The sequence below is a fragment of the Varroa destructor genome, unplaced genomic scaffold, assembly GCF_002443255.2.
Source record: "Varroa destructor unplaced genomic scaffold, Vdes_3.0 BEIS01000001.1, whole genome shotgun sequence".
NCBI classification, from domain to species: Eukaryota; Metazoa; Arthropoda; class Arachnida; order Mesostigmata; family Varroidae; genus Varroa; species Varroa destructor.
The window spans coordinates 37855539-37870325 of record NW_019211454.1 but is presented as its reverse complement, the minus strand read 5'-3'; the positions used below and the strand labels follow the sequence as shown (position 1 = coordinate 37870325).

At 36.8% G+C, this 14787-nt stretch overlaps 1 protein-coding gene across 3 annotated transcripts; it reads right to left on the bottom strand.

Annotated features, from left to right (window-relative positions):
• Positions 1–2795: 2795 nt before the first annotated feature.
• LOC111252827 (DNA repair protein RAD50-like) lies at positions 2796–14736 on the bottom strand. 3 transcript variants are annotated; one of them, XM_022811347.2, is made up of 22 exons: positions 14500–14736; positions 13569–13750; positions 12751–12995; positions 12254–12398; positions 11782–11914; positions 11060–11327; positions 10795–10964; positions 10534–10635; positions 10209–10357; positions 9894–10044; positions 9473–9670; positions 8968–9164; positions 8506–8712; positions 7857–8107; positions 7471–7592; positions 7167–7308; positions 6854–7056; positions 6513–6727; positions 5904–6198; positions 5022–5201; positions 3856–4029; positions 2796–3541 (listed from the first exon to the last, which is right to left on the bottom strand). In XM_022811347.2, the coding sequence occupies exons 1-22, from the start codon at positions 14566–14568 to the stop codon at positions 3395–3397; spliced, it is 3945 nt and encodes a 1314-aa protein (XP_022667082.1). In that variant the 5' UTR covers positions 14569–14736; the 3' UTR covers positions 2796–3394. The 3 variants fall into 3 exon arrangements, with proteins under 3 accessions (XP_022667082.1, XP_086834322.1, XP_022667095.1); XM_086978196.1 differs by having other exon boundaries at positions 13569–13698; XM_022811360.2 differs by lacking the exons at positions 5904–6198; positions 6513–6727.
• Positions 14737–14787: the final 51 nt, after the last annotated feature.

The window sequence follows — 14787 nt, the reverse complement described above, 5'->3', positions numbered from 1 at the left end:
TATGAGCAGCTTGACCATGGCGTAGATTTTTTCCTTCAGCGCTTGAATAAGAACTCTGCTACAATCATAGGTACAAAATACCTGTATTTGCATTGGTATTAACCAGATTACACCAAATGATATCAGAGGGTAGGTTTGCAATCTGCGCCATGTTGTCACACTAGACATTGATCAGCAACATCGTAGAAAATCTCATCCACGCTAACAAGACTGCATTAACTAGCGTTTAGCCAAAAAAGAATCGGTATAAATAATTTATAATGGTTGCATATTAATTCATGACGGTCAATATATTAATAATCAGTGTTATCAGTTTATTTACCCGAACGTCTGAACTGTACAGTATGCTGTCTGGTTCTAGCTGACACACACTTAAGTACAACGTTTTTCATTAGGTTGTACCTTAGTAAACAATGCTAACAAGATACAACAACGAAACATGTTTAGGAACAACAAATGTTCAGGACGCGACATAACCTTACAAAGCAGTTCAACGCAATGTAAAAACGCAACCGCTTACTTTTTGCCCAAAGCAACTACAAACTCGAACTGACTGCGATAATATCTTATTAAAATTAGCTTCTCAATATTCAAAAAATTACGTAAATAGCATTTTTATTGAACATTTTTTACAGGAGTTCATGCAAAAAGCGTTTTTATCGCAAATGATTTTCATACAGGAGAGTCAGCTTTTAAAATTAACATGTTTTCACATTTCATAGAAGGACAAGGGGTAGTGTGTCCTCTGGAGCGCTTCCTGCTATCGTATATTGACCGCATGTACTTGCTGTCTTTTGAACGATCTGTATGGTACGTTAAACAACTAAACGAGACAACAAACACCAAAGGAACCTTCTATAAAATCTACGCTTGCAAATTCGATACGAGAGCAACATGGAGATTCATTGACTCAAATATAATGCACAAGTATTTAAAAATCAAACTCATACTTTCAAACTTCGAAAAGAAACTCGATCGTCACTTTTTGTCAACACAAAGTGTACTAATTGTGTATAAAAAAAAGCGAGTTCAGTTGCAATAGGGTTGCCATATATTTTGTCGGAAGTGTCAAAGTATTAGCTCATTTAAGCAGAGCGTATTTTGTTAAGTCCTCAATGTAAAGCTTCTTTGCTACAATGCAAACAACGAATAACCTATATAATTCGATGAAAAAGCAACGATAAATCGCTGTAAAAATTAGTACAGTCATTACAAATATATTTTATCCCGAGTAGAACAACCCTACGCACATCATGCTTGACACGTCGTCTGGTCACGATAACTTTATCGGAATAAAAGCTCCCCTTTCTTGAATCCAATACGTCTTGCGGTATATTATACAATTTCACTAAAGTATTATTAGCTCATTTCTTAACTTCTCAGTAGTTCGAGGACCAAACGCATCATTCACTTGGGTTAAAAAACCTTACAACTAGCGTTTTGTATAGTGATAATTTCTTTATCCTTGCATTAACAAAAGCACATATCCGTTAACAAATAACAGTGAAATCATTACCGTGGATACGATCTACCCACATTATACACGGCAAAAGGAGCAAAAGTAGGCGCACAAAAGTAAACACTCAAATATGCAATGAGGAAAATTCAAATGTTACAATTGTGAAAAGAGTAGGCCTATAATTTAAGCAGCATCTGCATAGATTACCAACCTACTTTCTTTCATACGTTCTTCCCATTTCACGTCATTCATACATCACAACCAATAGCAATGGCCAAGTAAACAAAGATGCGAGGAAGTAAATAAGACTTGAAACACGAGAATTCGGAATTACCCTTATCGCTGTAACAACACAGAATGGAGATAACAAGCCAAAAAAGCGCCTCCTCAATAGTCTTTTGCACAAATTTTGTACTGCGAACTCCGTGATTACTTAATTTTTTGGCTCTAGGTAGCCAGAAACGAAGTTCTCTGCGCCATCGTTAAGCGTTACTGCAATGAAAATTTTCAAGATCTATATTCGGGGTGTAAATTACGGGACTTATTAAAAATACAATCGGGGAATGATCGTATATAGAAACTGAGCCCGTTGAAATGTACTATTACTTTATTCCGGAAAACCGTGATATCAATCATCTCACGTAACACCCGGAAACGTCTTGTTTGCAAAGCCGAGATGACTAGAAGTAAACAGCGCTTTAAAGTACTATCTGAAAAAAGGCGACATATGAGAAAATGTGGACGTCAATAATGACAACCAAAATGACTTAAAATATATTTATTCATACAATGAACATGCGTAGCACAAGAAAAAGGTATATATACGTATATGTTACATATGTGGCTTTTTTCATGCTTTGTTTTTATAACTATAACTGAATAAAAACAGATATTTCAATTAATTGTTTTGCATGCGCTAAAAACGTCATTCTTGGGAGTCACATATACTCACTCTAGTTATTATTCACAGTGATTCCAGCTTCAATTTGGGCCTGAACTACTAACTAGCCATTTTCAAAATACTTTTTCGTTTACCAACAATTGTTATTTGAGCCAGTTGTTGCTCGTCATGGCTGGTGTATTGTTTAGCTGTAGCAAGAATTGATTTTTTGGTTTTGCGTTAAAAGTAACGGATGAACAAATGCCAGTTCCGTCAAATAGCCCGCTAACATATGTCCTAATTTAGGTGCCATACCCTATATACTTAATCGTTTATTAGGAAGAGGGGTTTGGTTAGCTTAAAGATTTTCTAACCTGGTATAAGTACAAGCTGTTAGTAACTAGTGGTAGGAGTTTCAACTGCATCTACAAATTTACTAGACGAAATAAAATCGTGTATTTGTGGCATACATACAGATTTATTTGCATTTAATGTTTAATTCGTATAATTAATGAATGATTTAACAAAGTATGAAACAAAAATTACTTTATCGTCCAAAATTAAAAATCGATAGTTCGTGCGACAAGAACGATGGCTGTCGGTGCATTGTATCTAAAGCAATAATCCGTGCTAAGATAGCTTTTAGTTAAGCTTCATGTTACATTAGTTTGTGCGTTCGCAATTTATAGAAATCGTACCTCATTCATATTTAATGATAAAAACACTTCAAAGCAACGCATCAATCAAAAAAGTTTGGCCAACCGTGATTTGAAATTTTATGGAATTACGCTTCTACTATTCCTAGAATTAATCCTTTGAGAAATAATTGATCGACCTAGCCAATAGGCGATAATCAACGTTACACATGCCATATACTAAGCCATTAGAATCAATCACCATGTCCAGTTATAATTAATTATGTCTGCATATATAGGAGTGATAGATGCTGTTCGATTATTATGGTTTGCCAGCCTGGTTGAGTCTATCAAGGTCCTATGTAATGGTTCGGAATGTTTATATTCCTCCCGATCAACTGTCTGTTGCTTGTTAAATGATTATTCCTCAAAGTCAAGATTCCGTTTACGAATTTCAGACAGGTTATCCTCGTTCTTTTCAACCTTGTAATAATGTCTCACTTCTCCAATATCATGTAGACACTTGGATAGTGCTATAACGAACGACTCATCGTGAGTAATAACTACCTGAAACGTTCATTTAACAAAAATAGCTTGCTATTATACAAAGCAGCGTTCTTGAAAGATAAGTTTTGAGCATGTCATGTTGTCAGTGTTTAAATGAAGAAACTCGTCACTTCTTTGCAAATTAAAAATCTTAGTGAATAGTTGTGAAGATTACAGCTTGTATGGAGACAACTGGAAACAAATTTTTGTATTTACATCTAACGCAATTTCCAACTTTTTGTGTAGCAATTGTGTGTACCCATGCGGATAAGACCGACTAGAACTCAAAGGAAAAGATTTGAGTAAACTAAGCTCTCCCTCGATTCTGTACTCACCATCTGGAAGTTTTTTTCAGTTTTCCGTTTTCGAACAATCTCAGCCAGAGTTTCCGCAAGACTCATCATATTTTCATGGTCTAGATTTGTTGTAGGCTCATCTAGCGCCAGCATTGCACAGCCATCACAAAAAGCCTCTGCCAGAGCCAGTCGAACTATTAGACTTGCTAGAACCTAATTATGACATTATAAATTAAAAAATGTCAATATTTCGTGAGAATTAATCATATATAAATAGACAGGGTACTCCAAAACTATACATATGTTTAGCGGGTCATAACTTTCTGATTATTCTTCATTTTTAGGAAGTTATCACCTGTAAATAATGAGCGGACCAATATTTACTTTTGAATTAAAAAGCATTTGCTTACATTGCTTTAAAATACTATTCGAAGTAAAAAATGTAGTGGATGTTAAATAACGATACTGCAGGAGCCTTAGGCAGGTCCACCTACGTGACTTATATTCACTCAAATAAAATATGATATCGAAAAGGATGCAACTTTTCAATTCAAGAATGTTCACAAAAACGTTTCGATTAAGACCAAGAACATTAAACAGCTTTACCAATCAAGAAACAGTATTAGAGAGTTATAGCGAAACACCTATTCAAAAATCGATATGACAATCAAGTCGTGAGCTTGGCATCAGCAAAATAGCCGTCAATCGCAGTTCAAGATGTTGTGATGGAAGATATACATTCCAAATTTTATCTCAAACAGGATATGCAAACTACCATCGCGATACTTGCATATATCTTAATAAGAATCTTTGAAACAGGTGGGTCAGACGAAAAGGTTCCATAGGATATACTGCCCGTTCTCTAGACTCGAAGGCAATGGATTTTCTTTTAGGAATTAAGGGATACTTTAGGAATTAAGAACTAAGTCAGAAAATCGATGACACTAAATGATTTAAAAGCCATAATTGAGCAAGAATGTGCTATAATGAAATATTTGCTTGTGAATTAATAATAATTTCAAACATCTGCAGTAAGAAAAAGTTATATATTTTATATAAATTATTTTGCAATATATATATATATATATATATATATATATATATATATATATAAATTGAAGATATAAATATTAAAACTGTATATACATTTTTTGAAACATTTCGTACACGATTATCACTATTCTTAACGAAAGTTTAATACGAACCCTTTGTCCAGCAGAACATCTTGATCGCATGTCTTGTTCAATACCACCTTGACGCTTCATAACGACTCGATATTGATAGTTTCTCTTTGTAGTCGATTTCGACGTACTACCAGTGTCTTCGTTAAACTTTATTTCGATGTTTTCAATGTCATTGCCTTTATAGACATTGATCCAAAGGTCCTATAAAACAAAGATCCCACGACAAACGAAACGAAGTTTCCATTAGCCGTACTTATCCCACTTAACTGGTAAGTTTGTTAAAGAAATGCAAATTAGGTAAAAAAAAAATAATAAATATAGATACAAAACTTACTGAGGGAGTCAAACCTATTCCATGAATTAACAAAAAAATTATGGCATAATATGGCTTAAATAAATATTTCCCGAACTAATTAAAAAGTAATGCCGAAGGTAATATTATAATTGAGGCTGCTAAGTTGATAGTGAAACGATTTATTCATGCATCCATCGACCACATTTTCCAGGTGGTAATTGAGACGGTACTTAGCCTGTTAGGATAAACCAGTCTTGCATGAATCGTGTGTTTAAATATGTCAGTGGATGCTTATAGATCTAAGCATCCACTGAGATATTTTTTCACAAGAAAGTGGAAATAGAATGAAACAAAGCCGGAGGGATTTATGTGGAGAATGCATGCCTACGAAATCGAAAGAGCGTACGTCACAGCTCCCATAATTGTTTCTAAAGAGACTTTTGAGCTGAAGGTCGTGAATCACTCCAGGCAAATGTATATATCATACAAGTCGCTTCTGGTGAAGATCTGAATTTCTTCTTTGATCAGATTTGTCAGTTAAACAAAAACGGTATAGCAATTATGCATGCCAGCTGTGGGTAGCTATAGTCGGTATATTTCCAACGCACATGAATAATTTTATTTATTAGTGACATCTTTTCCTGGTGAAAGGCGAGAATAGCCTTGTTGAGGGCGGCATATCCAATATCAATATCCCTCAAAAGTTGCTTCTCGACGAGATTCTCAGCAAGCCACTCTTTAAATTCTTTCTCGGCGGTTCCTCCAATACGTTGCGCTCTCGCCTCTTCCTCAGCCAGAGTCTGCTCTAGATTGCGAACATCCGAGGCCTTCGTTAGTTCCTGGCCTTTGAGTTCTTCATGCTGAGCTTTGATCCGCTCCAGTTTCTTCAATATACTTTCCTCGCTGGGAAATACAAGTACAACGATATTAGCGATAATCGAACCATCTTTTAATCAGAATTGCAGAAAAACGCGTGTTTCGCATGGCTTATATACCTAATTAGCGTTCGTATTACGATAGTAAAGCAGTATATTCCAAATTGTCAATCTGGTGTGCACCAAATAGGTTTTATATATTTCATCAGCGTTGTTCTAATCAGCAAATATAGAGGCTTATATTCCGTTAAATGAATAGCGCTGCTCCCTAAGAGATCACTAAGTTCTGCTGATGGCGCTGTACTATAGAACAAGAAGAAGTACATATTTTCTCGTATTTACCCAAGGTTATGATCTTCCAGTAGCTGTTTATGTTCAGTGACTTCCTTCTTAAGCACTTGAAGTTCAGCCTTCTTGTCAATTACGGCAATGTTATCGCTGAGTTCTCGCCGCCGGCTACTTTCCCTGCTAACCTCAACTTCCAGTTGTCTGGTGAGCTCTTCTTTCTCTTCATACTCGTTACGTGCTTCTTTTACAACTGACTTTTGTTTGACAACCTAAAGAATAACCAAAGGAATTCTATTCCACCCTTTCACAAAACAATCGATATGATTACCTGTTGTAGCGTAGGTAAGCTAGTAATCGTGTTGTTATGGGATATAAAATACAGTGTACTGACTTACTTCTTCTTTAGCAGCATTCATTTTATCCTTTTTACCGCTTTGCTCGTACTCTTCGAGACTCCTAAGTGCTTTACTCAGATCTTCTCGCTCCTGTTTCACTCGCAGAAGTTTTGAGCTCAGATCTTCGATCTGCCGTTCTTGTTGGCGCAATAGCTTCGAACACGAAGATTCCAATTCGTCCAGCGACTTTATCACCTTGCTTACTATAAAAAGAAACAAGCACGTTCCCTTTCTTTTTCGTTATTTCCTACAGTGCAAATAGATCATTATCTTCTCTCTATGACTGAAAAAATAAAAAATCAATTTCACTTACACTTAGCTTCAATTTCAGGCAAATCCTTATCCAATTGGACATTTTCCTTTTCAAGCTTCTCCAGTGCCTGCTTAATCTGCGTTTCTTGTCCGGCTTTATTAATTAGCTTTAACCGTGAATTTTTCGTTTCACTCAGTTTCACCTATGAAGTGCCAGTTAGAGTACCAGGCCTTTATTAGTATTCACATTCATGCATGATCAAAGCGCTGTAAGAATGTTATGGGCGATTAATTCTAACTTACTCGACGTCCTTACTCCCCGTTATTTTTATGTTATTACAAACAAAGACTAAATTATGCCATACCTGTAAATTATTCAGCTCTTGCATCTGATCCTGTTTTGATTTCCATTCTTTTTCAAGCTTTTTCCTATTCTCCTTTGCTTCATTGATGTCAACCATAACATCGTCCACATCACGACAATCCTCTGAAATGGTTTTCCAATGTTCAAATGCATTTCAAAAGTTAAGTTTTAAGCTCCAACTGACATGTTAAGCAAACCATGAACTAAAACATTTTTCCTTTAATTTAAGCAGATACTGTTTTGTACTTATATTCTGAGAATCATGGCAATGAGGTGAATAAAACATATTAGCTGAAATCGATTTAACCAAAACAGAAGTTTTCATAGGTTCAAAATACTAGTTCGTTGCACCAACATAGAGATCCGCACGGATTTGTAGTAAAGTACCTTCGAGCTCAACCTGCTCCTTCTTGAGTTCTGACCGTAAGCCATCCAGTTCTCGCACACCACTGTCATACATGTCACAGGACCCTATTTGGCTGTTGAGGGCTGCAGACATTTCGCTTTTCATTTCTAGCTGCTTCTGCAATTCTTCAATCTGTGTCGTGAGATCTCGTAACTGATCCCGTAGGCTTCTGACATGTTTTTCGAGAGCTGGAATTTGATCGTCTTCTAGTTTTACTTTTTCTTGATCATCCCTAGGGATAAAATAATACAATTTTTTATTAACCTGTTTAGATTGGCTTTAGTATTTGGTTTGTTTAAACCCCAAAACAGTAAAGCTATTCAAATTTCCATTTAGATTAGTTGGAGACTGAGTAATTTTAGGCTCTCTTGATATGATCTTTAGCTTTGAACTAAAGCAAGTATCATTCTTGCATTATCTTTCTTCACAACAATAAAAACTACCTGTTTTATGGTTGGACATAGCCTCTGGCAATATTGCTCATTGCGAACTATTGATACTGAAAGCGCTTGCAAAAAAGTAGTTAATCTCATATCGTTACATTGCAGCCACAGATAATACGGTGACCTTAAACCTAAAAATCATAATAAGCCACAAGAATGGCAACCATACAGATGCTGTCGATCGTACCGCTTAAGCAGATTGAGTGTTCCCAGCTTATCGCTAAGGTCGGTCACTTCCTTTTTTGAGCCTTCCCTAAGCTTTGGTAACTCACTCATCAACCTTTCTAGCTTACTGTCAAGATTCTTAACTTCGGAGTCCACCATCGAGCGTTCACAAAGGGGACAGCACTGCTCGCTATGGGTACGTCGTTGTTCTGCCATTTTTTTCTTATACCTGAAATATATATTCGGAATTTATTAACCAAAATCTACCAATTTGTATGGAAAACATTATAAGGAGAAACCACAGTAGCCAATAAAAGCGAGAGCCAATGAAGTATTTAAGGCGCTTTTAGTCGGGTTGTAAACGTAAAATTTTGAATTTTTATACGGTGAGAACAACCGCGTGCTTTTAAAGTAGCTAATATTTAATAAATTAGCCTAAAGTGAGAACGGCAGTTTATATTTGTTTTTATTTCTTTCAACTGACCGTGTATAGATGTGCTGTGTTCCGATAAAGATGCTATCCTGGTTGCGCATTTCGTTAAGTTGCTCTTCTGTCTCGATAATGGTTTCATCGAGCGTACGCTCTAAGCCTACTTCATCATCAATTTTGTCTCGCAGTTCTTTTAGTCGATGTTGCAACTTAGTCAACTCCTTCTCGCCCATGTCAAGCTCGGTTTGACACTGCATACCGCCATAGTAAGTTACACAAAAGCGAAAAAAGTCAGCAAATACTTTTTATGTTTGCACGTTTATGTACTCGAACTTCTTAGCACGAATTTGTCTTTGCTGGTGCATCGCGTGTACCAAAAATATCAGCTCAACGAGTAAACTTTGTCATTTGTAGAACCTTTACGCAAAACGATAAAAACGAAACGTAAACATTAAAAATAGAGAAAAAAAAAACTAGAATTTGCGATAACAATGCCGTATATTTCGAAATGACGCTACTATCATGCAACAGTTATGATAACTAAATATTAAACCTTTACCTTTGTCATTTCTCGTGTTTTTGCCTCCAGAGTTTTTCGTAATTGAGTAACCTCATCGTCAAGAGTTGATCGAGCTCCCTTTACTACGCGAGCCCATTCGTTAGAGGGAAATTGCAACTCCATTGCAGCAAACGGTTCTTTTAATTCACGTATCATCCGTAGCTTCAGGGTGTTGATAGCTTTCGCTTTCTTGCTGATCTAAAAATTTAACTGTAGCTTCAGCAGTTGACCTTAGCTTACTGATTTGTTTCCTATTTGCATTGTAAGAACAAACTAAATAATGTTATTTTCAAATATCCGAGGTATAATTTATTAAATCTACATATCAAATTATTCTAAAATAACTGTCTATGGGAGAAACTACGCTAATATATTCTCGAAATGCGTTTTGACACCATTTGATCCCGGAAAACTTGCATACTTGATTTTCAAGTGTCTTGATCTTGTTTCGTGCGGCGCTGTTTTTCGTTGCGCTGTTGAGCTCTTCGTTGAACTGGGACTCTTTGCAGGCAATATCTTCAATTTCCTGAGTCAGTTTTTCAAGGGCAGACTCACTTGTTACTTTCTTCAATCTGCGCACGATGAAAGAAACACTAATATTACATAAAAAATGCCAGCGGACTACTTGTTTCATTTCTGTCATCGAATCCTGTTCTTTCATACGCTAACCCCAACGGGATAGAAAATGCCCATATTCATTAAGCACGAAAAGCATTCAAACCAGATAAAATCATACTTTTCAACGGATTCTTTCATGTTCCTAATGTCTTCATCAAACTGGTCCATCTTAACTCCAATGGAGGCTACCTCCTTTAACTCCTGATTCTTAAGAGCCATTTCCATCATTAGCTCATCTTGTTTGTTGCGTAAGGAATCTAGCCGGGTCTATAAGTAAAAGATACAAACACAGTTGCAATACGATGATTACTATGTTTTATCGTTAAACAAGGGGTCGCAGGAGCGCAAGAAACGAAGCTTATATGTTAAATGGGCAAGACTGCCGAGTCTCAAGTTAATTCATATTCATTCACTCTTATTAATCAAATTGCTCTATTACATACCTTATAGGATGCTTTCTGTTCAGTTTCATCCCGGATTTTCGCCTGCAGTGATTCTATTTCCTTAGAAAAGTGTTTCTTCTTTGCAGCCAAATCGCCTTCCGCCTGCCACAACAAAACATGTACATACAGGCATCTGTATATATATTTCCAATTGTACAGTTTAAAAACAAAACCCTAAGCCGCGTACGTTTCGCCATACTGCTCTTTCCAAACGCCGCGTTTTTTGATCAGCCCAGGTTGAAAGCAGTGAAATTCACAAACCGTTTTGATGACTTCGTCAAGTCTGTTGACATGTCCGTCAATTCTATGTTCGGCGTAATCGTCAGATTTGATATCGACCTTAGCATCAAGCGCTCGGTTGAGCGACCGTAGGGATGCTAACATTTTTTGAATCGCTTGCTCATGCTGCCGGTATTCTCCTTCCAGACGAACTGCAAATCCATACAAAACCCACACTCCTGTCAGCAACAGTCGAACCTCTTAGTAAATCAGCCGTATTGAGACAATAATAAAGATAGATACAAACCGAGTGAGGACTCTTTTTCACGAAGTTCCGACCATTTTTTTTCGTTGGCATCCTTCATTTTACGAAGTTCAAGTTTACTTTGCTCGACTTGTTGTTTGCGATCAGCCATTCGTTGATCAAAGTTTTTAAGCTCTTCCTCAAGCTCTTCTCTTGACAAGTCCATCACTTCTTGGACGCCCTCCTGCAGCTCATCCAGTCTGTTTTTGCATGACTTGTACTCTTCAACTCGTCGCACATATTCCTGCTCAAGGGCTGCGAACTCATGATACTGCGTCCAGTTACCAATGACGAGTAGTACAGCATAGTCAAAATCATCACAGGAATAAAACAGATAATAAAATGTTCGAAAAGTAATTATCACTGATTGGTTACTCCATAGGCTCCCTCTCGTAAAGTATTTAAAGACTCACATTTGTTTAATTAAACACATGTTAACATTAAAATGCCTCACCGTCCTAGACTGTCATTAGCGGCTTATACTCGTAACTATTTCATATTGTAGCGATTTCGTCTAGCAGTTTTTAAAATGAGCTAAGAGTAAAATGCTAATATAGAGACCTATTGACTAGGAAGGAGTCCCTTAGCGACGCGACCAACAAAGGTCAACTATAGCAACACGATAAGCAAAATGAAACTGCACGGTAAGTTGCAGGAAATATTTAGATTTAATAGTAATTTGAATTGTGGTTATCGACAAAGCTTTGGTACTAATAAATTCTAACCTCCCGATCAATTTTAGCTCGTTCCTTGCTGACTTCTTGCTCTTGTCGTCGCGTTGCGTCCAATTCAGCTTTCCGTTGATCCAGTCTGCTTTTCTTCGAAGTAATGGCCTGAAGATCATTTTTGTAGTTTGTTCTGAAGTGACCAAAAATGCTCTTGTTTAAAGACAAGACACCAACATTAACGCTCCATGTTCATTATTTAATGTTTTGCTATCTATACTATTGAATTTAATAGTTACGAAGAATTGCTATTAACAAAATAACATAGTTTGAGGCAAAAGTCTTTTGGCAATTCACAAAAAAGTCACTTCACAGATAAATGTTATATAGTTTATGTATACAACACACACATATACTGTGAAAACAAGAACTCTCAAACTGTCAAAAAGCCTTTTGCCCTACGCTCCATATATTCGTACATGGGCAGTTATATATATTAGCATTTCCTTAGTTAGAGTTCTTTTCTACTCACAACTTCTCCGTTATAGGCCTCCTTAAAGCCTCGAGTTCGTTCACTTTAGCTTTAACTTCCTTCTTTTCTTTGTTCAATACCTCTAGCACTTCGACGTATTTTGTCGCTGAAAATATCGCGTCAAATCGTTCCTTAAGTGCCTTGCCTGAGAAAATAAACAACAGAAATGTACGCTTTATTTAATGAAACAGTAAGGCTCATCTTACAGAAATTTTTTGACAGTTACAGACAGCGAACTAATCTATTTATCTGAAAATTCGAATGAATTAAAAAAGCGCTAAGGTGAGTTTTCACTTATTTTATATATTGGAATATAAACTATTCAGATTCAATGACAATTTAACAGAGCTTTTTAATTTGAAGTCAAGTTTGACCTTGTGTTTCACTTGACACCATGTTCCAGCTGTACAAGAATACGAGTCTGTCAGTTAATTAGCTGTAATAATCATTGATATGATGCATTAATTTCTTATTTAGCATCATTTGGAAAGACATACCTTCTCCTAGAGGCCAGTCCGATTCGGAATGATGACAGAAAATAACATTCTGCAAAACAGCTTTCGGCACACCAAGAGATTGAGACATGAAAGAGTTTACGTCGCAACATTTCGATCCCATACTCTGATTGTTTTCAAGGTTATTGATCGTCGTGTCCGTTGTGCTAAATTTAAACGTTTTGTCTTTTCGCGTTAACGCGAAAATCTTGGACACGTCGAATGACCGATCCTTTGCGTCTGTCAGTCTAGAATCAATTAAAGGAATAAAGACGATTCAGTTTTATTTGTCACATTTAGGGTTTTCCATGAGAGATTCTTTATGTGCTAGGCTCTTAGTTGGAATGCGGTTGTTATGCCTGTCATTTTCCCTATCAATAACGTACATTAACCAATCGTTTCCACCCAAAATGAGGAACCTATACAGCAAAAGTGTATCAACATAGAAAAGCGAAAAATAAACGCTACCATGCTTACTGTTATATATATATATATATATAACAACGGCTTTTGTCGTTATATTCTGTGATTCTTTTTTCACCCGCTTTAATAATATCTTTTATCAATTCTTTATCGCGTTTCTTGATCCATTGTAAGATTCGGTCTATAGAAGCGGAGTGCAGCACAACTATGAGAAAGCTATATATACTATTTGTAGACACCGGACACTTGTTAAGTGCGAACTCATTAAATGCGACACCATCTGCGAAAATATGACCCGGAACGGTGTATTTTTGAGAACCTGCTGTAATGCTCATTGTTATGTTACAAATGCAAAACTTAGGTGTTCTAGCAAAATGAAATTTTAGAAAAGTGTATACCTCATCTCGATTTTCGCGTGAGTGGTCGCCTTGCCCGATAGAGAGGGGTCATGAATGAAGCACTGCCCCTGACCTGGTGGCATATCGCTCGTGGTCATCATCCGAAGGCACTCAATTATGGTAGACTTTCCTGCTCCATTGTGACCAAGAATAAGCGTCAGAGGCGGAGTAAACGTAATCCGCTACAACATGCAAAATTTATGTTAATATCAAGTATATGTGCAGAGCAATTTGCTTAGAAAATGAAGAACCGCTTACGCTTATGGCTAATTTTTCACAGGCTACTATAGCATATACTTTAATTTAATACAAAACATCGAGTCTTCGACGGCTTGAACACAATCTGAAATCGTGTTTATGCGCTGGACAATTGTCAAGACATAGCTGTCACAAAAGAGCAACAACACAGCCTGCTATTGATGAACATTTTTCATTCTCTTTTGAAGGCCGTTGGTTACTTTTAGCTTTACACCAGAAAACTAAGAACACGGCTGGTTTTAGCAGATGCGTAGTTCCGCTTTCATCCACGACTCGCACTTCACGCCCACTTTAGCACTGGCGGCGCAAAAGTTAATAAGTTAGTTAATCAATAGCTATCGGTGAGTACATATAACATGTGAATATATCTTGTGATAAAGTGTTTATTCTTTGTCGTAACTTAACAATACTATTCATTAATTATATTAATAGTATTTCTTAATGCTCATCTAACACTTAGCTATTACGATCATTCAGGCTGTGCGTTTTACAAGTCCTTAAGGACACAAGCAGGAGTGTATCGCCAACGGATGAGGGATTAGACATAAAGCGTATACAATTATCATCCTACAGTAATTTCAAAACTCTAGCCACAGAAAAAAATTTTTCGTTGGGTTGCCAAATCAATAACTTCAGCTAAAGAAATCTATTTGTATAAAGCGCTCCTTTGCACCTGTGTATCGGATTCCTCTGGTCCAAACCCGCGGATCCCGCGAATACTGAGCTTCGAAATTCGTGACATCTTCTCACAACAATTCTCCACTTTATAAAAACCACCAGCCCGTTTTATTCTGCTGCGAACTTTACCAAATATTCTTTCGAACAAGACTGAGAATAAAGAAACATTCAGTAGAACAAGCTCGCACTAATCATCTGTTGACTGAGCGCGCCAACCCGTGCCACCGAGGGTTTACCCTACGAAACGAATGAATGAATTGTCGAGTTTTGTGCAAAGTAAAAA